We start from the raw sequence: 26,553 nt of genomic DNA, 5'->3' as shown, positions 1-26,553 counted from the left end.
ACTGATGCACGACCTCACAGAACCAAAGTTAAGTGGTAAGTAAAACACGTGAAAACACCTGGCACTTCTTGGGTGTCTAATAAACTTAACCTGCCCATCAAAGACAGGGCTGAGCTAGCTATCCTCAGGTCTTCCTATTCCAGAGTCTAAATGAGTTTAGATCCCTTCCTGGCTGCTGGAAAGGGAGGCTTACACCTGGGAAAGATAAAGAAGTTCAGATTAGGTAGCTGGATAGAGTAAAGAGGAGGCTGAGAACGTGTAGAGGTCACCTCTAACACCCATCCACCCCTGCTCGTTCCCTCTTCTTAGAATAAAAGGGGAAACAAGGTTTGGAATTTTAAAATCCGTTCTGAAGGACCTCAATTTCCCATGTGTACTGTGAAGGAATAGGACTTGATGTCCCCTTCCAGCTGTGGCTTCCGCTATAGGAAGGGGAAGCGGAGGATTCAGACAGGAGGCTAGGCAGTAAGGAACAACTTGTCAGGGTTCCCCACCCCACGCCCAGCCCTCCGTGGAACGCGGGACAGCCACCTTGGTGTAGTCTTTAAGCTTCTTTATTGTGCTAACACTGTTGCCTCGGAGCTCAGAACTCACACACAGAAAAATTCAGTCCTGACCCCCACATTCCCAGGGCTGGGGGCCCTCTGCCTTGGCTGGGGACACCTGGCTTGTTGTACCTCTGCGGTTCTGGGATACCGACTGCTTCCCTCCCTTCCTCTCCCTGGAGAGAGGAAAGGGTTCTGAACTGTCTTCCTCCGTCCCCCTACCCCCTCCTACTTCAGAGCCACAGGAGGCTCTGTCTCCCTAGGCATCTCTGAGGGAAATTCCCCTGAACTCTCTGCCGCCAGGCGGCCGGTGAGAGCCAGGTCTGCGCCCGCCCGAGCCTGTCCCCAGCTGCAGGCGGAGAGCCCCGAACCGCCTCCCAGCCGGGGCGCAGCCCGGTGCTGCGCGCTCACACTAAGAGGCCGTCCTTGCACGACCGCTGCTCGACCTGGGCACAGTCGGCGCAGTCGGCCGACTCCGCGCTCTTGACCTTGATGTAGACGGGGGAGGGGCCCGCTTCGCAGGCTGCGGAGGCTGTGCGGGGCACTAGGGCCACGTCGTCGGGGCCGCCGCAGGGCGGAGGCGCGTACTTGCGGCGCAGGGAACGGCTGACGTTCTGCGTCGGGTACCCCAGGAGGTGGGTGACGCGGCTGCCGCGCCTGCTGGCCTTGCACCCGGGCGCCTCGGCGTCCACTCTGGAAAACAACAGGCGGGCGCGTGAGCTGGCTCCTCCACGGCGCGGCGTTGGCACGGCCTGGGCAGAGCTGGGGGCTCTTGGCAACCTCTCATCTCCCGCGCCCCCCTCCACCTGCCCCTCATATCTCTCTCTCTCTCTCTCTCTCTCTCTCTCTCTCTCTCTCTCTCTCTCTCTCTCTGCCTCACTCTACTCTCCCCCTCTCTGTACATTCCTAGACGGGCGACCCTGCAGCGCCCCCATGCCACTCTCCCCATCCTTTAGACCCCGCTTGTGTCCCAGCAGCTCAGGGTCCCTTTCTAGTGTTTGGCTGAAAGGGAGCCTTAATGATCCGGGAGTTGTGTCTCTCCTTTCCTTGACTAACCCTCACCTTGCGCTCTGGCAAGCTCTCCTCGCCTCCTGTCCCTCGCTCTTCTTTCCCTCCGTCCCCAAGGCATTGCAATCATTAGCACTGCTATTCTTGTTCTATTTTTATTTCTACTTTGCTTCTAATGTGTTATTAGCACTACTGATGTTATCTCCTCTTAAATAGGCATATTGAGGGTTTTTCCGGCGCGATACAAGGGAAAGGTGGAAAGACATGGTCCCTGCCCTCCAGGAGCTTACAGTCTAGGCCAGACAGACCGAGGGATGCATAGACGACAGAAAGAAAAGGGAAGGCAGGGAGCAGAGGTGAAGACTGGAAGCAGGAAGGGGAAAGACAGAAAAGCCATGCGGCGAGTGGGCAGGTCGACATGCTGTAGTCCCAGCACTCCATGGCGATGGCGGGCAGGTTTGGGGTAGGATTCCCAGCCGGCCGATGGCAGACAGGGGTGAAGAGGACAGGGCGCCGGTCCCCCGCCGTGCAGCAGCATGCAGCATGCATCAGGTTTTACCTGATCTCACTAGCCAAGTCGCCGCCGCAGGCCCCTCCGCCGACCCCGCCGCCGACCCCGTAGCCGAAGGCACCGCGGGCACCACCCCCGGCGCCTCCGCAGCAGCAGGCGACGATCCCCCAGATGCCTAGTGCCAGGCAGGCCAACATGAGCAAAGAGCCTAGCACTGAGCCGACGATCATGCCTATACGCTGGGAGTCTGTGGAGAGAAGTGGAAGCAATCAGGTTTCTCACAGCCTGGCACATGCCAGGGCAATTGTCTGTGGGAAAGAACCCAGGACCCCGGGAAGCCCGATGAGATGTGGGAAGGTGCAGGGTAAGTGAATCTGCAGATGGCTTCCAACTGCCCTAGACAAAAGCCTAGCCTGACAGCAGGACAGAGGCTACAACCCCAGGCACCTGCAATCCAACCCTCCCAGCCAGGGGACTCTCAGGGCTGAGGTACCTACCTGAGACTTTCACTTCCACCACGCAGACGCTATAGCCCACATGGTTGGCCACTGTGCACTGATACAGCCCATCATCATCTGCATTGACGTTTTTCAACACCAGGTCCCCATTGCCCATGCCTGAAATTGGAAGAGCATCAGAGGGGTAGTGAGACAGAGAAGCCTGATCTCTGAGAGCTCCTACCTTGCCCAGCCCCTGTGGGATGCAGGATGAAATACCACTCAAAACAAACAAACAAACAAAAAACCCAGAAAGGTGTATGCAAGCATTCACAAGTCCACTCCACTCTAAATACTCCCCTTGCTGAGACAGAAAGACGGGAAAGAAGGACCCCTCTCTCAGAAAGAAGACAGAGTCACCATTATTTCTCTGTGACCTCAGGGAAATACATCCTGAGCCCGAGCACTGGTCCTGTCTATTTTCCAGCTTCTCTAAGTGCTAGGAGCCTCACATCCCGGTGAATGGTAGTTTACTAGTAAGTATTCCTTTTTTCATCTGTTACAGAGGTGGTAGCCACTTGCCTGAGATTTACCACCAATCAGCATCCTAGCCAGGATCCTAGCCCAGCTCCTCCTTGGACCGTGTTCTCTCCACATTAGCCCTGCTGCTTTTGACTGACATCCCATTGATGCCTTCTCTCTTTCCCTCAATAGCAGCTGCGGGGATATGCCCAAATGAGCAGCCTCTCCTAGACTTGGTACCACTGACAAGTCATGGAAGTCCAGTCCCAGCAGGCCCCCTTTCCCAGTCCTCTGCTTATCTTCACCCTCCCTTGGCTAGGCCCCCTCACCTTGATTGATGGAGCTGTGGAAAGATTCTTGATAAGAGAGTTCGGAGTGGAAGCTGTGCTGGGAGTGGTAGGATCCAGCTCGGTAGGGGTAACTGTGCCCACTGATCTTGGCCCACTTGTAGGACAGGGGCTGAGAGCCTCCATTGGCAAAGCACTTCAGTACCACATCGTTGCCCTTGGACATGTGGCCTTCGGTCCAGCACATGGGTACGGCAGGACGTGCTGTAACAAGGCAGGCAATTATAAACCCAGACCCAGCCAAAAGACAGAGCCAGGTTCACATTAGCCAATCCATTCTGAAGCCTGGGAAAGGGGAGCCCAGAATAATCTGGTCATACCTTGGACAGTGACAATGACCTTCCTGGTGGCCATGGTGGTCTTCTTTACCCGACACTCGTATGTTGCTGTGTCAGATACCTGCAGGTTCATGAGGTTGATGGAGGCATCATACTGGCTGGGATCTGAGGCTGCAAAGCGGACCCTCTGCTGCAGATGAGGGAGGTTGCCATGGCCGATCCTCTTGTCTTGATAAGTAAGAAACTGTTAAGAAGAGAGAGAGAGCTGTTGAGATAAACTGAGCCAAGGAGGGTCATGCAAGTTGATTGGGCCGTTCACTGACCTTCTCTAAGACTCAATTTGCTCACTGAAGAAATGGGAAGGATAGTGTCAGGCACACTGATCTCTTACAGAGTGAGTGAGAGCTAATGATATTAGATATTCTAGAGAAATATAAGGTCAGATCAGGAACATCTAAAGTCGGGGGCCATACTTAATCTCCCTCTTAATATGGGGTAGAGGGATGTGGAATCTGGCTGGCTGGCTGGCTGGATTCCCGGTTGGAAAGCTCTAATCCCTGTTGCCTCATTCCCTAAAAGATCTTGGAGGAAGTTCGAGGTCTTGGTTTCCTCACTTGCCTTCTTCCTTCTCCCTCAGGATGTTGGCTTCCCACCAGGTTTTGACATCACAGAGTAGACAGAGTACAGAGAATCCTGTGCCAAGCACTTACCACATTCTCCCTATGTGAGGGTTCTGAGTTGACTTGCATCCACTCAATGTCCAGACCATTGGGACCATAGTCCTCAGGATCCAGGATGTAGGGGCAGCCTAGCCTCACATTATCACCTTCTGCCAGATACATGACCTCCTGGCCATCCCCGTTGATCCTTACAGCAGACAACAGTGCTGGTGAAGGGTGAAGTGGGTGGAGAGATGAGAACAGAAACAATTCTTGAGTAGCCGGTCTCTGCCACTTTGTACCTGTCAGCCAGAACTCAGTGGGGCATCCAAAGGAGAGTGTGTGTGTGTGTGTGTGTGTTGTGTGTGTGTATCTGTGTCTGTGTCTGTGTGTCCCTGACTGTTGTATCTCTGTGTGTCTGTGTATATGTGTGTGTACTGGCATTAGCAATACTTAATATTGTTAGTTTATTCCTATGTCAGTCAGTCTCTGGGTATCCTTGTGAACTTGTATATATATTCTAGACCTGTGTAGATGTGCATTTGAATACTATTTACATACATAGCTCTTGTGTTATATTAATGTGTATATACAATGATGCATTTGAAAATATGAATATATGCACAAATATGCATTATATGTTTATTAGTCTTTGTAGCTACAAAGATATTCATGCACATAACCTTGTTGTAGATCTACCCTCATATTTACATGATAGTGTAGGCAATTGTGTGTGTGCATGCATGAAACACCCAAAGTTGTTAAATGTTCTATTAGAAGAAACAGGCTGTTTAAAAGCCACATGTATGGGCTGGGTTTGAGTGAAGCCAGAAAGTGGAAAGTGGATACAAAGACTCCTGGCATCTTTTTCCATCCTGAAAATCATAAGACTAGGTCTATCTGTGTGTGTTGGTATGTTTTATGTGCTCTGTGTGTGTCTGTTTGTGTGTGATGCATGATAATGTATGCTGGCTTTATAAGTCTTCTAAGTGAAAGCATATGCCTTGGGCAGCTGTAACCTAGAGCCTGGCCATGTTCATGTGCATGTCTTTGTCTATGGCAGCTTGTATATGTAGAATAAGCCTCGTATAGCAAAGTGTACCATTGTAGAACGTCTGTCCTCCTTGTGTGTTTGTGTGGCTCCAGTATAGCTGCTCCCACTTGCTAGCTCCCTTTGGGGCCCCTCCTGCCACTGAGTCAGAGTAGAAGCCCAGGGTTTGGAGCAGGATCAGGAAGCTTAGAAGTGAGCTCCTCCCCCCCACCTCCCTACCCTGAAGCCTCAGGCAAGCTCTAGCCCCAACCGGTTAGACCTAGAGAAGAATAAGAGGGGGAGTGAACCCAGGGCCCCACCCTAGACACTCAGCTCCCTGCCTCCCCAGTCTGCAGCACTCCCTCTACAAGCCCCTCACCAAGCTTTTCTATTGATGGCCGAGTTCCGAGTAAGTATGTTCTTTGGGTTCCATCCCCAAAACTCAGGAAGCCTCTCCCGACTCCCCTACCCCCCACACACACACAGGTATACACTGTCCTGGGCTAAACAAATAGACACAGGTATGTTCTTTCAAGCCCTCAAATGTGAATATATAGCCATGCAGTCCCTACTTTATTACACACAAGCTTTTAGATCTATACACGAACACACATCTACAGACAGAGTACACACTAATCTAAGACACACCCACTGCACGCTCTTGTGGCTTCCTGCGCGTCCATTCAAGACCAGACATATCTGCAGAAGCCCTGAGTTCTGTGTGTAACCTGTCTCTGGAGAAGCCAGCGAGGGCCTTACATTTCCCCCCCAACATCTCAAGCATCACCAGGACTGCCCCTCCTAAACCATGGCTAGCCCACAAACATAATCCTAATCCAACAGACTCTGAGTTATCCTCCAACAGGCAGTCTGGCTTGTGGGACTCTAACGGGACCTGGAGATGCCTCCTCCAGCCTTAGGCCAAGAGAATACCAGCTCATTCCTAAGATAAGGATCCTGATGCCATCTGCCAGATCCTGAGGCGGCAAGAGGCAAGCCAGGGATGAGCCAGAATTCAGCTCCACCCCGGGATGAGCCACTGGAAACAGATGACGACAGGGAGGATTCCCTTCACCTACACCATGGAGGGAGGTCAGCCAGACTGAGGGTAAGTATTTAGCGAAAGGGGTTTGGGGAGAAGGGACAAGCTGGAAAAGAATGCCGCCACCCCACGCTAGATTGTCTTGCTCCAATTGTCCTAGACCGTGGAGCCTCGCCCTAGCTCCTAAACCTCCTTAGATGCTTTCTCAGCCTCCTCCCAAGGGTTCCAGCCTTTTTGTACCTCCTCCCACCCCTTGGGAAGTTGTTCCTGGCATATCACCCGGCTTTATATTGTCGTGACACTGGGTATGAATTTCCAGGGAATGTAACAGAAGAGGGCAGCTTGCGTGGAGAGAAGAGCCTATGCAAGTCGGTGTAGAAAGAGTCCTAGGCAAGACTTGGAGAGAGAGGGACACTGGAAAGTCAAGAGGCTGTCCAAGGAAACTGGTGATTGTCCCTTATAAAATCACCAGGGCTGGCCACCTTCTGTGGGGGAATGGCACCTCAGCAAGTGTCTGTTCTAAGCTAAGAAAACTATCCTAAACTTTCAAGCTGATTTCAGTCTGGAAAGGGAAGTGAGAATTTAAAAAGGCAGTTCAGAAAGTATCGGCACGCACTTCCACGCAGCAAGCATCTAGCCCACATACCCTCACGCAGAGAGCACACAAGGAGATGACTCCAGCTCTCCTGGAGTAGGCACTCCCTGAGAAGCCCTCAGCAGAGAAAGGGTGCAGCAGGCATTTAGCCAGAAATGCAGCCATCACACATACACACACACACACACACACACACACACACACAGAGGCACGCGTAGTCCCATACACAAAAGCAGAATAAAACAGTCTCCCTTCTCCGTCTCCTTCCTCATACCCTTCATCGTACATCTGGACCCCACAAGGGGTCCGTGCTATTTTCAGCTATTTTCAAAACTTGATAGGATGTCCCTTGCTGGGACTTGCCCAGTCCCGGGCAAGCAGCCACAGTATCCAAACTTGAGCCCTGCCTTCCAGAGAGGTGTCCCAGAGAGGTGAAGGGGGCTCATTTACCATCCATCCTGTCCACATTCTCTCAGCCTCATCCCAGGAGAGGCATCACCTGTGGACTCTCATGGCACTTAAGGCACAGACCAGCGGCCCTCGGCCTGGGTTCTTACTGGCTATGATGAAAACAGCCCAGCCTATGAAGCGCTTTCAAGGCAAACAGCTCTCCTGCCCAGTGCTCTGGCTTGGGTGAGCTGGCCCTTCCCCTGGGAAGAGTCTGAACGAAAGGGATCATTGCCAGGCTCCTCCCCAACCCCCACCCAGAGCTGCTGCTCACCTGATTCATCCCCCGCCTGCAATTCCCACAACTAACTCCGTATCTCCAAGCAAGCCCTATCTCCATCTCCCAGCGTGGAAACATCACAGAGAGCACCTGCACAAGTATACGAGCTACACAAGCTGTCAACGACGCCAAGAAGATCTATTCCGAGGCCTCTGCACACAGACACTGTCCCAAGCCTTCAGGCACAGGCTGTCCTGAGGAGAAGCTCCCTAGGCAGGATCCAGATCAGTGTCAGCAAAGTGAAGGTAGACAGTTTCTGCCAGTGCCTCGTTGGCCATCTTCGAGGCTCTTCTGTGAGCTCTTGTTCATCCCTGACCTCCTGGCATAATGCTGTGCATCCCTGCCCCTGCCCAGTCCCATACCTGGGCTCAGGCACACGAGTAGTAGATGGAATGCTCCTCGAACTCCCATGTCTCTAGGCTTGATCTTTCCTCCGCCTGAGCTGGGTTCCAGTGGGCTGGTGGTGGTTGGTGGTGGGTGGATGGGGCAGGTGGAGGGAGGGGGAGCGGAGGGCCCAGACACTGCCCGGGGTGGCAGGAAGGTGCAATGAGTGCCAGGCTAAGGAGCAGCCGGAGTTATTTCTATAGGAGGGAGGGGGCCTGGTCCCCGCCTAGGGGAGGAGCCCAAGTAGCCCTAATTAGCAGGGTGGCAGGATGGCCTACCCAGGCATTACACAGCCCTCACCCAAGCTCTTCCCTGTCCCAAGAGTAGCGCACTGCGACCAGCGGGACTTGTAATTAGGCACCTGTTAAACCTCCACTTCCTCCTGGCCAGGTCCTCAGGGTGACAACAGTTGCCCCATTTTACAGCGTCCACGGAGCTCCCCTCACCACTCATTTGTTGCCTGCTTCCCTGGGGGGAAGTGGGGAAGAGGAAGGAAAGGCAAGATTTGGGGAGGAAAGGATGGCCAGGATTTGAAGAGTTATTACTGACCAAAGACACCCCAGAGCAGCCTGGCTTGCACCCCCATTGCAGACCCAGATTTCCAGGTCCAAACCCATTCAAGCATCCCTTGCTTTCCAGGGAGACCATGCCAGGTCAGGTCTAAAAGATAGTATACCAGAGAAGGGATGCTTCTCCCATGATGGGACCTGACCCTGGCCCTGGCCCAAGTGACAGGGAATACTGGAATGTAGCTTTTCTCTATCCTTTGGGCTGAGGAGGGAAAAAAAAGGTGTGTATAGAACAGGATCTTCCCTTGCAACTACTATTCCATCTTTGGTGACACAAAGGTCATCCCCAAGTTCCAGGACCCCAGAGAGCACGAGTTGCTATGATGGGTCTAGATCTCTACCTCCACACAAATCTAAATCAGTTCACCAAGGCTTGAAGAAGAGGGAAGAAGGGGTCAGGGCATTTGAAGGGAGTGAGGGACTGTGAAGGGCAAGAGGGTGTTTGAGGTGAGCAGAACAAGAGGTCATGTGAGTGTGTGTTTCTCTCACAGATACGAAGGGAGAGGAGCTGAGCCCCACGGTGTGCTTTCTTCAGGGATTTCTTGGACTCTCAGCCAGGCCCTGATGGTTTAATGAAGGCCCATATTAGCAGGGGTCATAATCCCCTAAGAACAAAAACCTTCAAAGCCAGGACTGACCAGTGGGCAACTACAGTCATCAGGGTGACTAATCCATCCCAGTTCTAGGCAGTTAGGTTGAAGCTGGGGTGGGAGAGAGTCTTAGTCAGCAGAAGGGGGCAGGCCAGCCACTGTTGGTTGATCTATAGATTCAGAACAGTTCCTTAACCTTCTCTGGATTCCAGGACTGTCCAACAGATGGCAAGTCACGACAAGCCACATTCTATAGGTTCGCTCCCTCAAGGGATCCCAGAGCCTTCTCCACAACTGACCTGGGGCTCAGGAAGGGCAGAGGGGGAAGAGTCTTCAGGAGAGTTATGGGGTTCAGGAATGTTGCCAGGGTCCACCTCCTTGGAAGAATAGGACAGAACAATAAGGAAGCACAGGAGTCCACGCGGCTCTGTGTCCCAAATCCTTTTACCCAAACTGCCAACAATAACAGGTTGCTCGAGGGCCCACCAGATGTACACAGTGGCTATCCTCATTTCCTTAACTATTTTTGGATTTATGGGGTTGTCCTGAGCCTTCTGGGTCATTGTCCCCATTCTACAGGTAGGGATACCGATGCCCAGAAAAGCAAAGATACAGTTCAGTTGCAGCTGCTGGTGAAGTAGGGGATAGACAGGCACCCTGACTCTCAGCCCAAAGTGGTCCAAAAGAGGGCTCGATAGCCATATGGACTGCTGCACATCAGAGGAAGAGCAGGAAGCCAGTGGTGAGTGGAGGGGAAAGCAGGAAGGGCCAGGATTAGAGAGAGGCCAAATGGAAAGGGGTAGAGCTGTGGTTCCACTCAACTGAGGTGCAGGGATTCATTTGAGCTCTGGATTTGAGTTAATGTGCCATGATGGCTGCCCCTGGGGTTAAATTTGGGGTTATTTGAAATTATGGGTGAGGTTGAGGCCAGATTTGAGGTTGGGATTAAAGTTAAGGCCAGTATTAAGGTTAGAATTACAGCTACAAGTACAGCTTGGAGTTAAGGCTGGGCTTTGTGTTATGATAAGAATCCATTTTTGGTGTCATTTGTAGATAGGCTTAGGGATACAGATTGAGGTAAATCAAAGGCTGGGTTGAAATTGATTCAAGATTTGTTACAATGAGTTTGAATTAAGTTTGAGATTTAAGTCAAAAGATAGTGCAGCTGTGCTTAAAACATGGGTGAAAATATATATGATCGGGGGGTTCAAGGTAATCAAAAATGAGATTTTATGATATCGAAAGATACCAGTGGCCTCTTGCTGAATCCCGGCTTGACTCAGCTCTGGAAACATACTAGTGGTACATACTAGTATACCCCATGTCTGAGGGAGGGACTCAAAAGTGCATGAGCCATATGAAAGAGGATGAAGCAACTTAATCCCACAACAAATGTAACCTCTGAAGTCCTGCTCTACCACCTGCTCACAGCCTAAGGAGGCTTCCAGATGCAGGAAGCTATGAGTAACCAGCAGAGTTCTGTCACCAAAAGATGAGGCCCGTCAGAGGGATTTACTGGGGAAGGGACTATGGAATCTCAAAGAGGCTGAGGTTGAGGGGTTGAGAAGGAATAAGGACCTAGTAATCGATGCTTCTAGAAAAATCCTTTTTAGGGGATCACAGAGGATTTCTTGAAGCTAGAAAAAGCAGAGCGTCAACTTTGGTCCCCCTTGACCTACTGAAGCCTAATTGTCACCTGCTTGCAATTTGGAGCCTATAAACAAAGCTGTAGGTCTTCCTGCCCTATGCCACAGGGGTTTGGGGGTGGGGTGGTGGAGTAAGGGAATCAGGCATATAGGTCCAGCCTAGTGTTTCCACCTTCTGAGACTGGACCTCACCTTCTGCAAATGAGGAGGGTGCCGCTCCTGAGAGCCACCCTACTCTAACTCTTCCCTTGCCTTGACCTCACCATCTGTCTCCACCCTTAACTGTTTTCACCCCCCCCACTTCCTTTTCAAATCTCATAAAGGTCCAGGCTGATCCCAGAAAATCTTGGACTTCTGTGCCAGGAGAGAATAGCAACCACGCTCACTTCTGTTCTTGGACAGAAATAAAAATTCAAAGCTAAAAACCTAACAGAGACAGTGAGGAATGAAGGAGGCCAGACAAGGATTCAGAGAAGCCAGAGCCAGCTTCTGAGGTGGGATACAATCCAACCCAGGTCCCTGTAGAATTCCGCACAAACCCCTCGCTCTTCTCTTCCTGCCTGACTTGCCCCAGCTTCTCCCCAGGCTCCCAAGGTACAGGTTCAATACCCCAACTGACTCAGGACTACAACCCCCTTCTAGACCTTCCTCTCTCATAGCCCCTCTGCCCCATCTTCCATGCCTCCATGGAGACCTGGCACTCACCCCCAGAACATCTAGGGAAGAGTTACCCAGCAGAGAAAGTCTCTGAGCAGGAGTGAGGAACTATCACAGAGAGCTGTAGGTCTCAAAGCAAGATGGTCACAGAGAAGCTGGGTCTGGATACCAAGGGGCAACAGCAGTTGCTGACTTCCCACCAGATTTCAGTGACGATAACAGGATGAAGGACTGTGCAGGTGGTATAAGGGGATCACTGTAAGTTCTGACAAGGATGGTTAGAGCCTGGTGTGAGAGCGGTGTGAGTGCTTAAGTTTGAAGATATGGGGGTGGGACTGGAGATTGATATTTACATCAGGTCTACAAGCAATAGCTTGAAACACAGATGACCCAAGGATTATCTGGGCCCATGGCCCAGCTCCTGAGACTCTGTGTTTTCACTGGCTCACCTCAGAAAGAGGGGGACTGCAAAAGGGAGACTGGGTATACCCAAATCTCTCCCATCAAGCAGTATCCTAGGGATGATGGTGGTTCACACAGCCTTGACTTCTGAAAAAGTGGCCTGACCTACCACCACTTTTAGGAAGGCCAAGATGGTTGGCTGAACATCATCAGGTGAAACTGTCAGAGGGACAAGCAAAGTTGAGAGGGTGTCCCTCATAAAGAGTGTGTGGAATCCTGATGACAGAGCTGAGGAAGAGCTGAGAAGCCTTGAAGATAAAGGTGTCCTCACCTCACAGAATTCAGCTACATCTCCACTCCTCAGACCTTCAGCTCTTCCGTAACTACTGAACTGCATGCAGAATGTGTGTGTGGTGGTGGTGGTGAAGAATTAAAGAAGACTCAGCTGGGCTCCTACAGCCTCCCCACTGAGAGACACGGACAAGCGAAGGGACCCTTAGCCCATGATGTGATAAACGGTGCTAATAATATTCATAGGGTCCTGTTTGGTGGAAACGATGTTTAGGCAGAGATCCAAACGCTATTGATGATGTACCCATAGAGAGAACTAGAGAACCCCAGAGGTGACCAGAGTTATGTCTCAGTGCTTGGGAAGTATGCCAGGGTCCTGCCAGACACAATGCAAAAGAATGAAGCCAGGAGGGACAGCTGCTGATTATTCTTCGACAGCGGAGATAAGATCCTTGAGAACTACACCTCTTGGAACCTTCTACTCAAACACTAAGAGTCATTCACGGAGATCATAGCCAGGTCCTCGGGACAGCTTCTACAGCTCGGGCTGATTGGCCTGGACCTCGTGCCCCTGTGTGTGAAGTCAGATTTTGTGATGAGACTTTGACTTTTGGACTTGTGGGAATGAAATTTTCTTTTGCCTCAATACTTGGACTTTCCAATCACGCATCTTTAAAGGGAAGCCGTGGTCGCCTCAACCCCCAGGGGGGGTCCCAGGCCTGTCCTGCTCTGAACAACTGCCCAGAGAGGTAGGAGGTGGAGGGAGGCATCAGAAGAAAGCTAGTATCCGATTCATAGCTTTCCCCACTAAGCCTGACCAGGCAGGCCCTCACTCTGCCCTCCCTGTTTGTTTCCTGTTGCCTGGATACCAGGATAAAGGACTGAGTGAGAGGTGGGGCTTCTCTAGCTCTGCCAGGCCTGGCTGGAGAGGGAAGGGTTAACTGTCAGGCGAGCCATAAGCCCTGCCCAAGCCTCCCCTCCTCCCCCAGGTTCCTCCTTCCAACACTTCCCCTGGCAGCCTCTGCCAGAGCCCTGTGTTTCCAGAACCACAGGCACTTTCCCAATAAGGCTCGCTATGCAGAGTGGAGACAGAGAGAGGGCTTTGATCTTACAGAGAGAGTCTGTACCTGTTTTGTGTAGTTCCCAAGAGTGAGGCTAGGGCTGTGCATCTGATGCACAGCAAGACAGAGGTGGACCCCAGACTGAGCTCTCTGAGCAGCAGGGCCTGCTCTGGGATGACCGGTTGGTTCCATTAGTGGGTAGGTAGTGGGCACCCTGTCTCTCGGGGGATTGTGAGTCAGACTGTCCAGCCATTTGGCTAGGGTTTACAGAGAAAGCTGGAATGCTGGCAATTCTCTTAGGTCCCTTCTAGTCTTAGTTCTCATGATTTGGTGCTCATTCCCATCAGCCCAGAGGCAGACTTTCTCCAGCAGTCATGTAGAAAATAAAAATCATAATATCATAACTCTGGTTTCTTCCAGGCCCTCTTCCTGTCATCTCCTCACCTCCTCTTTCTGGGAGTCTGAGAAAACTACTATCTCAGCTCCATCACTGTCCCAGCACCAACGTCATCAAAGCCATTGAGAAAAAGGCCACCCTTTCCAAGAGGGATGTAGGCTTGAAGAGAGGAGTTTGTACCTCAAGAGGCATAACCCAGCAAGCAGAGACAAGAGCAGGAGATGTGGGCATTAAAGCAGAGAAAGGGGGTGAACTATTTAAAGACAGACAAATCAATCTTGAAATTCAGATGTGCCAGGTAGCCTTCACACAGTATCCTAGGACGCATCTCAGTATGTAGAAGGGGATGTGGGTGACCTTTACATAGGAAGGGACCTGAAGTCTCTAGGAGCAGTTGACTTTACCACGGGGAGAGGGGGGGCAGGATTCACAAGAATATAGCATGAGAGGTGTGGTCAAAAGAACAAAAAGTGAGGAACTCTCTGTCCCTAAGCCTCCAAGCCTGTGTGCCAGGCTTCTTGTGTGAAACTTCAGCGTCTCTTTCTTCTGTCACCTAAACAGAGGCCACCTTTCTTCACCCTCCCCCCAAATCCCTGCGGGGCTTTGAACTCTGAGAGCCCCTTTCATCAGAGCCTATTCAAAATGCTTTTACTGAGAGCAATTAATGCCCAGCTGTGGCCCAAGTCACACACGGGGATGCTAAAGGGAGCACTGAAGGACATCCCAGCACCCCACTGAGTCAGGGACTACCTGGCTAGGCCACCAGAGCCAGCAGCTGAGTCATGTGCGACTGGAGCAGGTGCAAAGGCTCAGAGACTGCCCCAGCCAGCACAGAGCATAGTGTAGGCAGCAGGCTCATGGGGCAGGTAGGGCACAGAGCCCAGGCAGCAGCTGGGGTACATGTATCCAGAGGCAGCTGCTTGTTACACGTAGGAGCCCAGTCTCTGGGTTTCCTAGGCTGGACCAACCCAGTCTGGCATTGCAAGGTCTGAAGGATTTTAGAGGCATAAGATATGTTAAGAAATCCATAGAACCTTCATCTGGCGATGGATGGAGATAGAGACAGAGACCCACACTGGAGCACTGGACTGAGCTCCCAATGTCCCAATGAGGAGCAGAAGGAGGGATAATATGAGCAAAGAAGTCAGGACCACAAGGGGTGCACCCACCCACGGAGACAGTGGGGCTGATCTATTGGGAGCTCACCAAGGCCAGCTGGACTGCGACTGAAAAAGCATGGGATAAAACCGGACTCTCTGAATATGGCGGACAATGAGGGCTGCCGAGAAGCCAAGGACAATGGCACTGGGTTTTGATCCTACTTCATGTTCTGGCTTTGTGGGAGCCTAGCCAGTTTGGCTGTTCACCTTCCTAGACCAGGATGGAGGGGGGAGGACTTTGGACTTTCTACAGGGCAGGGAATCCTGACTGCTCTTCAGACTGGAAAGGGAGGGGGAGAGGAGTGGGGGGAGGGGAAGAAGAGTGGGAGGAGGGGGAGGGAAAAGGGAGACGGGGAGGGAAATGGAAGGTGGGGAGAAGGCGGAAATTTTTTTTATCAATAAAAAAATTATATTACAAAAAAAGAGAAATCCTTGGAAACCAATACATACCTTTATATAAGACAATATAGATATAATATATAAAGGAATCTGACCCTGGTATAGTGATCAATGCATTTAATCCCAGTACTCGGGAGGAAGAGGCAAGTGGATCTCTGTGAATTAGAAGCCAACCTGGTCTACGTAGTGAGTTCCAGTATAGCCAGGGATATGGAGAGAGATGTTGTCTCAAAAAAAAAAAAAAACCTGCTACAACTAAGTTACTAATAGTTTATGCACTCAAACAAACAAAAAACAACTTTACATCAACAAAGACAATGCACCAACACCAGTATGCCTCACACTTCTCTCCTGATGCCCCCACACACACATTCCCCTGCAGCCTCCCAGATAACCCCAAGGCTGGTCAGTGGCTTGGAGGGGAACAGAAGCTACTTGTGTCTCTGAGCATGAGGGCAGTCTCCTTTACTGAAAAAGCTCAACAAAGGGCCAAGAGCTAACCTTTAGAGCCAGGACTGAGACTTGTCATCCCCGATGCCTGAGCCTGAGGGTGCCCTAGAGTCCTCAATGCCACCACCTCTCTTCACCCCCATCCTGCAGACTGTACTTGCCCAACTTCCTGCTGGTATAACCATTGCTGCCACAGATGGACCCGCCAACCCCTTCTTCAGCCAGGTGGCTTTTTTATGGAACTAGTCCCATGGTCCGTCATCATGAAGAGGATTAGAGAGGGGCTAGAGGTAGATAGTAGTTTGATAGTAGAATGCTTGACTTGAGTATGGGAGGCCCCACATTTATTTCCAACAACTAAAAAAAAATACCTTATAAAGAGTGAGTAAAAGGTTTGTACAAGATGACAGTGTGGAACCACCCAATGCCCCTACAGCTTTCAGAACTGCCCCACTTGTAGGAACTGGGATCCGGTGGATGAGCTGACTGAATCTGAAGGCTATGGAAGCTTTGTAGGGTGTATCACGAATCGTAGCAGAAGAAATCAAATCTCTCCTCCACTTCATGGGACAATTCTGACATTTTAAAAAGTTAATGGGCCAGGAGGGGTAATCTTTTGTGATTCTCTCACAAACTATCTTTCTATTCTGAGTTGACGATAGTCCTTTCTCCAGAGCCAGACCTTTATCCGTATGGCCTAGACCCTGTCCAGTCTGTCTTGCTCTGTAACCTTGGGCTCTCTCTGCAAGCCACAGACCTGCATTTCACCAGCTGTAGCCTGGTCAAATGCCAGGCTTGCTTCACAACTGTGAACCTGGCCCATTTTTCTCTATGTAGACTCGGTAGTTGGTAATAAGTATGGAACCTCCTTTCTCTCTGGGTTGCCCACTAGAGAGGCCCATTTTTTTCAGGTGTAGAACCAGCCAAATCCTGGGTACCAAGGATGTTTCTGAAATAGATGATGCTTATTCTGGGGTCCCAGCGGGTAACACCTGAACAGTCAGTGGTACCAGTGTGCCAGCTAGAGACAGGCTGGAGTCCTTGATGGCACTACCAATGCTTTCCCTCCTAACCTGGACTGGGTACCTCATCTTCCAAGACCTTTAGGGAGGACTGTGTACACTTCTTTAGATCAGAAGGCATTGGGTTGGGGGGCTACAAAAGTAAGGAAAGAAGCCTTTTCCCCATCCAATGGCGCTTCCCACCATGTTTTGTGAAAGCCACAGTCTTCCATTTGAGGATGGCAGAGACAATGACTGGGGAAGCCACTGGGTCCGAGGAAGAGGAAACACAGGAAGCAGCTTATGACTCTCCTTGGGCCCTATGAAAAGAGGACTCTTGCCCCAGGCCCTTGTAACCTGGCGTTGTAAACACCCAGGACGCACCCAGCAGCCGTCCTCTCCTTCTTGGTACAGGATGCATAGAGGAAGATAAGACTGGACTCTAAATCTGAGACATGGAACAAGTCCCTGGGCACCACAGTGATGATTTTAGATTGGCAGAGAATTGTCTCCATCACTGAAAGGTGGCACTCCAGTTCAGAATGGAAAAATTTGACACCCAAGGACCGTCTAAAGATATATGAAATGGGGTGAAGCTGAGGGGAGAATCAGAAGCACAAATGAGAAGCTTCCAGAAAGGGGGACCAAGTCTACTGTAAACCCTGAGTGCTTTGATGGTACATGACATAACAGGTATCTCAGTAAGTACCTGAAATGAATGAGTAAATGGGATTGGGACGAGGTAGGCAAAGTTTAAAACAGAACTGGCTTTGAGGAGGCGCACTTGTGAAATAAAGTGAATTGAGAATAACAGGGCCAAGAGTGAGGGTTAGCTGCATTTGGATGAGGAGCTAGGACCTGGGCGTACCTCCATGAGAACAGGGCAAATGTCTGTGCGGCCTACTGCTGGGAGTTGACAGGATCTACGCAGGAGAGGGCTGAGCACAGAACAGAGAGCCGGGGCTCACACACCGCCCCCTCCATACATGTGGGCTGAGTCACGGGAGCCCAGGATAAGTCAGCCTCGGCTATTCATGTTCCTCCTTCCCCAGCTCTGCCTCCTGCAGCCCTTTGACCAGCCCTCAACAAAAGCCTATCTTTAACTCTGCTTCAGTGCCCCAAATTCCTATGAACTGGGTACAGGACCAGGAGACAAGAATGAACTGAAAATGGACAGAGCATATGGTTACAAAAAGGCCAGGCGCATCCCAAGAAAATGGATCTCACTGCTTAGGAGAGAAAACTTCACCTGAGCACCATCTGGTTCTAGAGCCTGAGCGTCAGGCCGGCCCATGTTCAGGTCCCCTGTAATTTATTTGATCCACCTTCAAAGCCCACTGGAATCCCCATGCCCACAGTAGTAAAGCCGAGCTGTTCCTCAGAGAATAGAATAGCTTTAATCTGTAACTATGAAATGTCTAGGTTAGCAGCAACTGTAGATGCCCCAGGGACCGGGAGAATGTGTGCCCTCCCAAAGACCATAGATGCTCCCCTTCAGTTCACAGAAGTGGTCGGCAGGATGTTGGCTTTGCGCTCAGCTTCGATGCAGTATTTCTCGGGAAGGCCAGTTGCTCTGCCGGGAGAAACACACGGCATGGATAAGTAAAGTTCCGCACCAAAGGCGTGACAGGAGAAGGCAGGCCCTGGGCCTCCACAGCCTGGCACCCTGTCCCCCAAACTGTTACTACCATCTACTCACTAAGCATATTCTGGCCAAGGTTGCTATCGCACTGCCAAGGAGCTATCAGTGCGCCAACGAGATGCAGTCCTAGAACCTTCTGCTAGAACCCCTTCAGCGGGCAAGCCTCAGGCGGGAAGCCCTCCCACTTAGCACCTCCTGGCACTGCCCCTTCTTTCCCCGGTCACAGTTTTCCAGCCTGCTATGCCATCTCTTTGGGGAACAGGAGAAGAGCAGAGAAAGCAAGGAACCCGGTGTACCTCAGCTCTTCCAGCTTCTGTTTCTTGATGTCCTCGATACGTTCGCGGCGCTTCTGGGCTTCCTCCTTGAGGCGGCGGCCCTCTTCGAAGGTAGCGAGCCGGTTCTGCACCTGCTTCTGCTGGTTCTCACGCACCTGCCGTCGGAGCTCGTTGGCGTGCTGTAAGCACCCCATGGCCTTTTTCTCCCGCTCCAGCTTCTCCTTCTCGATCTGCTCTCTCTGAGCCCTGGGGAAGGAACAAAAAGGATGCAACTGGCTGAGCTCCTGGGTGACCCCTCATTGGTCATGCTTCAAAGTCCACAGCGTCCAACCTCCAGGCCCCAGGGAGCAGACTAAAAGTGCTACTTTGTGCTTTCCTCTGACCTATCAGAACCAGATCTGTTGTCATATATCATAGTGTTGAGATTCTTAATAACTTCTAACGTGTTTTTTTGTTTCTTTTTATGTCATGGGTGTTTTGCGTGCATGTGTGTTTGGGCACCATGCCTATGCCTAATGCCCTCAGAAAGCAAAGGAGGGCACTGGATTCCCTGGGACGGGAGTTACTGAGGATTGTAAACTGCCATGTGGGTGGTGGGAATTCATCCTGGATCCTCTAAAACAGCCAGGGCTCTCATCTGCCGAGACATCTCTTTAGCCCGTAGTATGTTTTAAACAAGAATCCCACCGTCTACCAGTTCGCTGAGCTGTGTAAATTCCGTAGCTGTATTTCACCCACTGGGAGCTCTCCCTACCCTTCTTGCTAGTAATGCATTTAAGTCCTCTCGAGGCTGACCTAAGTTATCTTCCTTCCTTTCCTCTTTGATGATAATGACATCAGCAAAACCAAGCAAGAGTAAGGAACAGCGTCTGTAAGGTTAGCTCCACTCCAGTTGCTGGGAGAAGGCAAGAACTCAGTCTAACATCTCCTTGTTCCCTTATTGACTGATGTCTTCACATTCCTTCTAAGAATGTCTTCTAGAAGAATACTTTGTAGACCCTAACTAATATCGGGGAGGACATCTCTAATGGCATTCAGAGAAGCTCAAATGAAATATATTTACATCTCGAAGAAACTTGGTCAGGGGCCATCTAACCTAATATCAGATGTCTTCTCAACACAATCAGAACCAAATTGTAAAACTATCTTCGGCAGGGGCTTCTCACCTGCCTTTCTCCCACAGGCTCACTTGTACCAAAACGAAGATTGCTCCCCCTACCGCCAAAGCCCACTGTCACCTATTCATCTCCTTACTGCCTTACAAAACCCACCCCATGTGGGGAACATTATCAGGTCCTGACAGCTTCTCTATCCATGCAAATGTCGCCCCCAAATCCCGCACCTCTATAGAGCCTTTCCCAATATTCAGGGAGGGGACTGCTGATCTCCATGCCCCCTCCATAGTTAGACACAAAATGCCCCACAGCCCATCCAGATCTGGGGCAGGAGTGTAACCCCTTCCCCCACTTGTCATTACTCCCCTGTATGTAGATTAGTTCCTATTGTTCAAACTCATCTAAGTGAAGGAGTAAGTGTGGAAAACAGAGAGCTGGGTGTATCACTCAAGAGCTGCTGGGATAGAGGGGGGCAGTTGAAAGGCCAAATGAGGAGGAACTTTGCTAACCTCCATTGTCAACTCCACTAGATCACAGACGCATCCAGAAGAACCACCCCCTGGACATATCTGTGAAGGGGTTTCCTGGGAGGTTTAACTAAGAGGGAAAGATGCACACTGAATTTGGGCAGCCCCATCCTGTGGACTGGGGTCCTAGACTAAAAAGCTTTAGTACAGAAAAGGAGCTGAGCATGATCATGCTTCACTGTCTGCCCCCTCTCCCCCTTGTTTGTTTTCTTGAGACAGGGTTTCTCAGTCTATCTTTGGCTGTCCTGAAACATAATCTGTAGACCAGGCTGGCCTCTGCCTCCTGAGTACTGGGACCAAAGGCTTGTGTCACCACCGCCTGGCTTTTTGTCCACTGCTTGACTATGGATGCTATGTGACCAGTCACCTTGACTCCCCTGCCATGACGGACTGCACCCCCTCAAACCATGAACCAAAATAAACCCTTCCTCACATTTCCTTCACTGGATGTGTTGTCTTGACACTAAGCAACTATCATGCTGGTCATGGCACAGGGTGAAGGCGACAGCCACAGATACTGATGGAGTGTTAGGATCACCTATGAGATTTCAAAGCTGCTTGCTCCAGAGTGTTTAAACCACAACCTGTTAGGGTGCAAACCCAAATGGCCATGGTTTCTGGAAGGTCCTGACTTAGCTCTCTTTGCTCAATCAACAGCCTAAAGTTCAAGACCTTCTACCCAGAAGCAGGAAGTCCATATGTAGGCCGTCCTGGAGGTCAGGCTTTTGAAGTAAGAAAATATGGATGGCTAACTGTTGAAGAGACACTCTGGAAGTGAAGACATCTGTCATGAAAGTCACATGGTTTGGAGACACTAGGTCTGGATGCTAAGCTAGGGCAGCAGGTGAAGTTGGACTTCTCCAAAGGACCGGACGAGTTTAATAGCTGCCTAGTGTATATGCTTCAGGCAAACAGCAAAACAGAAGCAAGTGGGTCAGCAGCAAAATTAGGACTTGGAATTCATCCCATTAATATTTATTAGTGCCTGCCAAAGGCACACAGCTGTCCAAGGGCATGGAGGCAGAGAAGAGAGGGGAGACATCTGGAAGACAATCTGGAGCCCAAGGGCAGGCTCTGTGGGGGATTTGGGAGGCTGTCTCCATTACCAGGTGTCCAGTGACCACAGCACAACCCCGGGGGCAGGAAAAGCAGAAGTGCCAAAAGGTGTCACAGCCAGCAGAAACAAGCAGGGGCAAGAACCTGTGCAAGTCCAGGAGTCTGGTTCTGGCGGGAGAGAGGTTCGACAGACCTGCTCTGCCTCCAGCAGGGGTGCGGGAAGTCTGGCCTGGCTTGCTCCTGACTGAGACAGTTCCAAGAGGAAGGACCCAGGGACCAGACACCAAGATGCCAGAGTGCTGATCAGCCTTGCTTCCTTTGCTCATAACTTCTGTGATTTCATTCTCCAAATGCTAATTTTATTTGGTTTGTTTCCTCATTTTTTTTTAAAAGCTTATTCTACAGAGGTTGAAACAAAGCAAAAAGGGAGCTGTTCCCAGTCAGATTGGGTCTGGCAGTGAATCTGGCGGCAAAGATCTGTCCCGTAGAAGACAACAGAGAAGGATGCCTGGTGCTCTGAGGGAGGCTCAGAATTGTGAGCAGTGTAAGTCCTGGGCTTTCGTGTACATGCCCAAATCATCAACCAAAAGTAAAGGTAAGAGCTGCCAAGCACCAGGGAGGTGACTGTAGACGAGGTCCACCCAACCAGGAATCTCTGAAAGCCTTCCTATGGCACAAACAAGAATAAGGTTCACTCATAATGAGCTTGATGATACCCAGACAGAGTCTTGAACACATGTTGCTTAACAGCAGCTATGACTCAAGTCAGTGGCAAAGACTCCCTCGGAATTCAGCTCCAGTGGCACAAACCTTAGGGACTGGAGCTACCCTCTGTCTTTCCTGGGCTTCTCCTATTGCAGTTTTCCCTAGTTGCAGAGGAATGTGGGATCTAGAGGGAGGCTGAACAGACCAGGTGTATACCTTTATTTACATCTTTACTGATACAGGATAAATAGCCCTTAGTTCCTTAAACACTTCCAGATGCTATTTTCCAATTCTCTAATCATAAAAAGTCTGGCTCGAATGACTTTGAAATATTTCAGCCATCCATCTAGTCAGAATGGTTGTGGCAACATGATCAAGATGGATGTACCTTTGCCGGTTAACATGGCAGAAAGGGCCCTTCCATTCAACACACACAATCCCCTGAGCACACACTGTTCTTGCCACAGCTCTATCAACACAGCAGAAGGCTGCGGGCCCCTCCTACCGAAGGATCCTCTCGAACTCATCTCGGTCCCGCTGCACCTGAACGGCCAGCGTGTGTTCCTTGAAAGCCACCTGCTCCAGCCGGCTTTTGCGCAGCTTTTCCTCTGTCTCCATCTTCTTCTGCGCGTTTTCCTTTTCCTTTCGGCGCCATTCTCTATCCGCAACCTCCTGGTTGCGCTTGGCCCGCAAGGCATCCTGAGAAAGCAGGCCGAGGGGCATGGAAGAGGGGAAGGAACGATGAGGGTACAAAAGAAGGCGACAGAGCCACCGATTACAGACTCCAGTCTGCTTCGCGAAGCACCATGGGTTTCTCTCGCAGCAAGTTATTGTCGAAAGAAGAAATAGAATCCTGGCACAGATCTTTGGGGTCAGAATATGCCCTGCCTCTCTCAACTTTATTCTTTCCCCGTTCCTCAGGCACCTCCAGGCACTCCTACAATTGCTCCTAATTTTTAAAAAAAATGCTAATGATAGAGATGCCACATTTTCCTCTGCTTCATTAGTCAGTTAAAGCTGAAAATTCTTCTTTGTGTAGCAGTCAAAAACTTTCTTCAGAACCTAGGTGCATACTTCTGCTCTCCCGCTGCCACCATGGACATTGGGGACAGGCCCACCCTTCCTTCTCAGATGGATTTTGTCAGAGTGCATCCCATCATTAAATAACATTTGTCTGCGGTTAGATTTGGAGGCCACTTTGCCGGCTGTCAAGGAATGGCAACAGGGGTGGGAGGGACAAAGGAAAGCCAGGAGGAAGAGGAAGTGGATACCTGCTCTGCTTGGTAATCCTGGGCCTTCTCCTGCATGGCCCTCAGGCGGGCAATCTCCTTCTCTTTCTCCCTCCGGATTCTTTCCTGCTCAGCCTCAAACTCTGCCTCTCGAGCCTGCCAGGAAGAAAATAATACTGCAGCCCTCGGGAGAATCCACAGGCCTGCAGCTTTGCCCAGAAAAAGGTTCTCCACAGCAAACATCCCTTCCAACATCTCCACTGCCACTTCCTCGCTCTGTCTGAGATGGGGCCGGATCTTAGCAGTGTGCAAACATAGGACAGCTAGCATTTGTAAAAGGAGTCTTTCTCAGGCCTTTTGCTAGAGAGCCCAGGCAGCATCTCCAGAGACTGAGACCAGTAGCAAATGCAGGAACCTTGAGCCAGGTTTTTGCACTCCTCCCCTTGCTCTGAAGATAATTTCAAGTTGCAAGGCTAGGGAGCCACGTAACACCTATGGTTCCCTGCCAGCCTTGTAAAACGCAGCAGGTGGAGGTTGTCTCATTAGTCCCCGGGGGAAACCACCAACCAAGCTTTGGGCAATCCCACAGTGCTTAGCAGATACCTCAAGAGTGAACCATCCAAACTTGTTCCTTTTACCACCTCTGTGAAGGAAATTTGTCCCAGAATGACTCCACACACTGGGGAGCTCTATCCGATATCCATAGCTATCTACAGATATTGCTTCCTGGGTGACAGCTGTTTTTAATACCCAATACCAGATGTCCTATATGAGAGTTTTTACAAAAAAAAATGTATGGAGAAGCCGCTCTTGATCTCTAGGGTATTCAGACGTTGAGGAATTCATAGAAACTCCACTTTTGTCAATCGTTTTCATTTTCTTTTACTGCATGTGACCCTGGTTCCAACTTTTAAATGAAGGTATTAATGAAAATGATGTCATCCTGGTTTGTGGGAAGGGGTGGTCTCTGAAGCTATACAAGCTTATTGAATAAATCATCTGGCCACGATGAAGAAGAAAAGAAACCAGGACTATGTACTTTAGAATGAAGACACAACTGTCTTCAGCTAGAGTCCCATTATTGCTCAGGTTTGTTGTGGACACGTCACTCCTAGACACAGGTCCCAGCCTCAGACGCCAAGTCCCTACCATCTTCTTCTTGGTGAATTCCATCACCATCTGGTCTGCCAGTTTCTCCTGTGCCAGCCGCTCTGCTTTCTGTCTCTGGTTTTCATCGTTGATCCGTTTGATTTCCGCTTGCATCTTCAGCTTCTCCTGATGCCTCCGCTCCAGATCCTGCCAGCAGAAGGAAGACAGCCTCAGAGTAGAAGACGGTAAGACAGAAAGCTGCCGGCATGTTGGTATAGAGAGACGCGGAGGCAGGAGGCAGTCCAGCTGCCATCACCAGCCCGGAGTAAAGCAGTCTTTCAAGGATGACCAGTAAGCAGCTTTGGTATCAAATAGCCTCTTTGCAATCTTCATCCAACTCAACGTGGTGGTGGCCCCTGACACTGTTATCTCTCTACGCTTTCTGGAAACAGAGGCTCTTGAACTTCTCTCCCCATTTGCCGTGCTAACGTCCACCCCTGAGACCTCATGAGCTACCCCCCTCCGACTTTCAACTTCCTTCTCCTATAGAAACTCAAATTCGAGATCTCACTCAGTAGTGATGATTAAAAACTAAACGTCAATCAGATTGAGTCGTTTCTACTCGCTAGGCATTAACAGAGACTATTTCCCAAGTCCTGAAAGGTGGGGAGGGGGGTGCAGAGGCTTTCACAGAAGAAAACCTAAGGTCCAGCATTTAAGTGGCTTCCCCAAGGCCACACAGCTGGTACAGATTCTCTGCCAAAACCGACATTTCTGCCCTCTCTGGAAATCTTGCTGTGCTGTTTCAGCTTTTGGTTCTCTCTACGTTTTCTACACTTGAGGCTGGTGCCACACCTTTGGGAAGTGATTGCCTCTCTTTCGCTCTGTCGCTGCTAGAGACAGGGACCTTGTGTCATTCCCCTCCCTCCCCCAATGGCGTGTAGCCCACTGTGAGGAAGACAGCAAATAACCAACAAACTATAGCTAAACAAAACAAAGACCAAAGCAAGTAGTATGTGATGGAGGGGGAGGCTTAGATGCAGAGCCCTGGAAAACAGAGCGCCAACTGGAGTGTCAAATTTTTTTTTCTAAAAGAGAAAGTTTATATTTTTTTTTCCACCCCAAGCCACCATACTCAGGTATTTTTAAGCCAGGTACATGGTTTTTTGTAACTGGCTTAACCCCTACTATGTAGAAGGGCCCCACTACCATAACCCTAGCTGGCATAAAACTGCCATAGACCAGGCTGGCCTCGAACTCACCGAATCAGGTGCCTTTGCCTCAGGAGTGCTGGTGTTAAACGCGTGGGCCACCACACCCAGAATATTCCTGAGTCGGCAGAGACACTGGAATCTTGTGCATCTGGCTGCCCTTCACCGCCAATGGATCTCGGGCTCTGCTTCAGATGTCTTCCCACCCACTTGCTCAGCTTCCCAAGCGGCTCCCGGCTCCATTTCTTCAAAAGCAGTACCTCCCTAAAGCCTTGCAGCTTCTCTGCAGCCCAGCTTCAGCCTTGATGCACTCCGGTCAAGGCTTTGCTGCCCTCAGCCTCCCCTAGGGCTGCTCTCTGCCAATTCAGCAGCTAGCCAGTTTACTGCTTCCCTATTCCAGGAAGCTTCCTGACCAGGTCCCCGCAGCAGCTCTGCGGTTGCAGGCTCACTCTCTCCTTCTTTCTTCCCTCACTTCCCTCACACCACTTTTCCCTTCTGCCCCTCCACCCCCTTCTCCATTGCTTCCTCTCTATCTTTTTCTCTCCCATTTCAGGACTGCCATTGGTTGCCCAGGAATTATTCACACCGATCCTCATAGCTAAATAAGCTGTCCCCGCTGATCTAGGACATTTGTATAATCATGTATTTATTTGCTTCATTGCATGTGTATTTACTCTTTGGTTCGCTGTTTCTGTTGGCTCGTTTAACTTCCAAGGAACCCAAGGGACTTTCCCTGTTTCTTGTCATTGAAGCCCTTCAAAGCAACCCCGGAAAAGTCCCTTGGTTCTTCTCCATCTTGCTAATAGAGCGAGAAGAGCTGGCCTGCTCCCCAGGGTGCTGACAGGCAGCTCTAAGGCTGGTGAGGGACAGGGTTCTACCCTAAACTTGCCTACTAATACTTCCTGGAGAGTTGGGAGTGTCTTGTGGAAGGACATCCAAAGGACAGTGACACATCAGTGCAATGGTGTTGACTCACTGACCGGTGGGACTTCCCAG

General features: G+C 50.6%; 2 protein-coding genes across 4 annotated transcripts in view; both read right to left on the bottom strand.

Moving 5' to 3' along the window:
- Positions 1-818: 818 nt before the first annotated feature.
- Vsig8 (V-set and immunoglobulin domain containing 8) lies at positions 819-4,758 on the bottom strand. The gene is made up of 6 exons (XM_050142963.1): positions 4,359-4,758; positions 3,691-3,892; positions 3,353-3,574; positions 2,562-2,681; positions 2,113-2,311; positions 819-1,238 (listed from the first exon to the last, which is right to left on the bottom strand). The coding sequence occupies exons 1-6, from the start codon at positions 4,749-4,751 to the stop codon at positions 953-955; spliced, it is 1,422 nt and encodes a 473-aa protein (XP_049998920.1). The 5' UTR covers positions 4,752-4,758; the 3' UTR covers positions 819-952.
- Positions 4,759-17,959: 13,201 nt separating this feature from the next.
- The window catches only part of Cfap45 (cilia and flagella associated protein 45), a 32,302-nt gene continuing 23,708 nt past the window's right edge, over positions 17,960-26,553 (bottom strand). The window contains exons 8-12 of one of the 3 annotated variants that reach the window (XM_050143119.1): positions 24,407-24,553; positions 23,300-23,413; positions 22,534-22,727; positions 18,647-18,871; positions 17,960-18,281 (exon numbers count right to left, since the gene is read on the bottom strand). In XM_050143119.1, coding sequence (XP_049999076.1) covers positions 18,203-18,281; positions 18,647-18,871; positions 22,534-22,727; positions 23,300-23,413; positions 24,407-24,553 — 759 coding nt within the window. In that variant the 3' untranslated portion in view covers positions 17,960-18,202. The remainder of the gene's footprint in view (positions 18,282-18,646; positions 18,872-22,533; positions 22,728-23,299; positions 23,414-24,406; positions 24,554-26,553) is intronic. The other 2 variants (XM_050143120.1, XM_050143121.1) reach the window with 2 other exon arrangements.

Source organism: Alexandromys fortis, unplaced genomic scaffold (genome assembly GCF_014885135.2).
Source record: "Alexandromys fortis isolate MF-2015 unplaced genomic scaffold, M_Fortis_MF-2015_v1.1 scaffold_51, whole genome shotgun sequence".
Lineage (NCBI taxonomy): Eukaryota > Metazoa > Chordata > Mammalia > Rodentia > Cricetidae > Alexandromys > Alexandromys fortis.
Note: the sequence above shows the minus strand (reverse complement) of the source record. Positions and strands in the feature narration are given on the sequence as shown.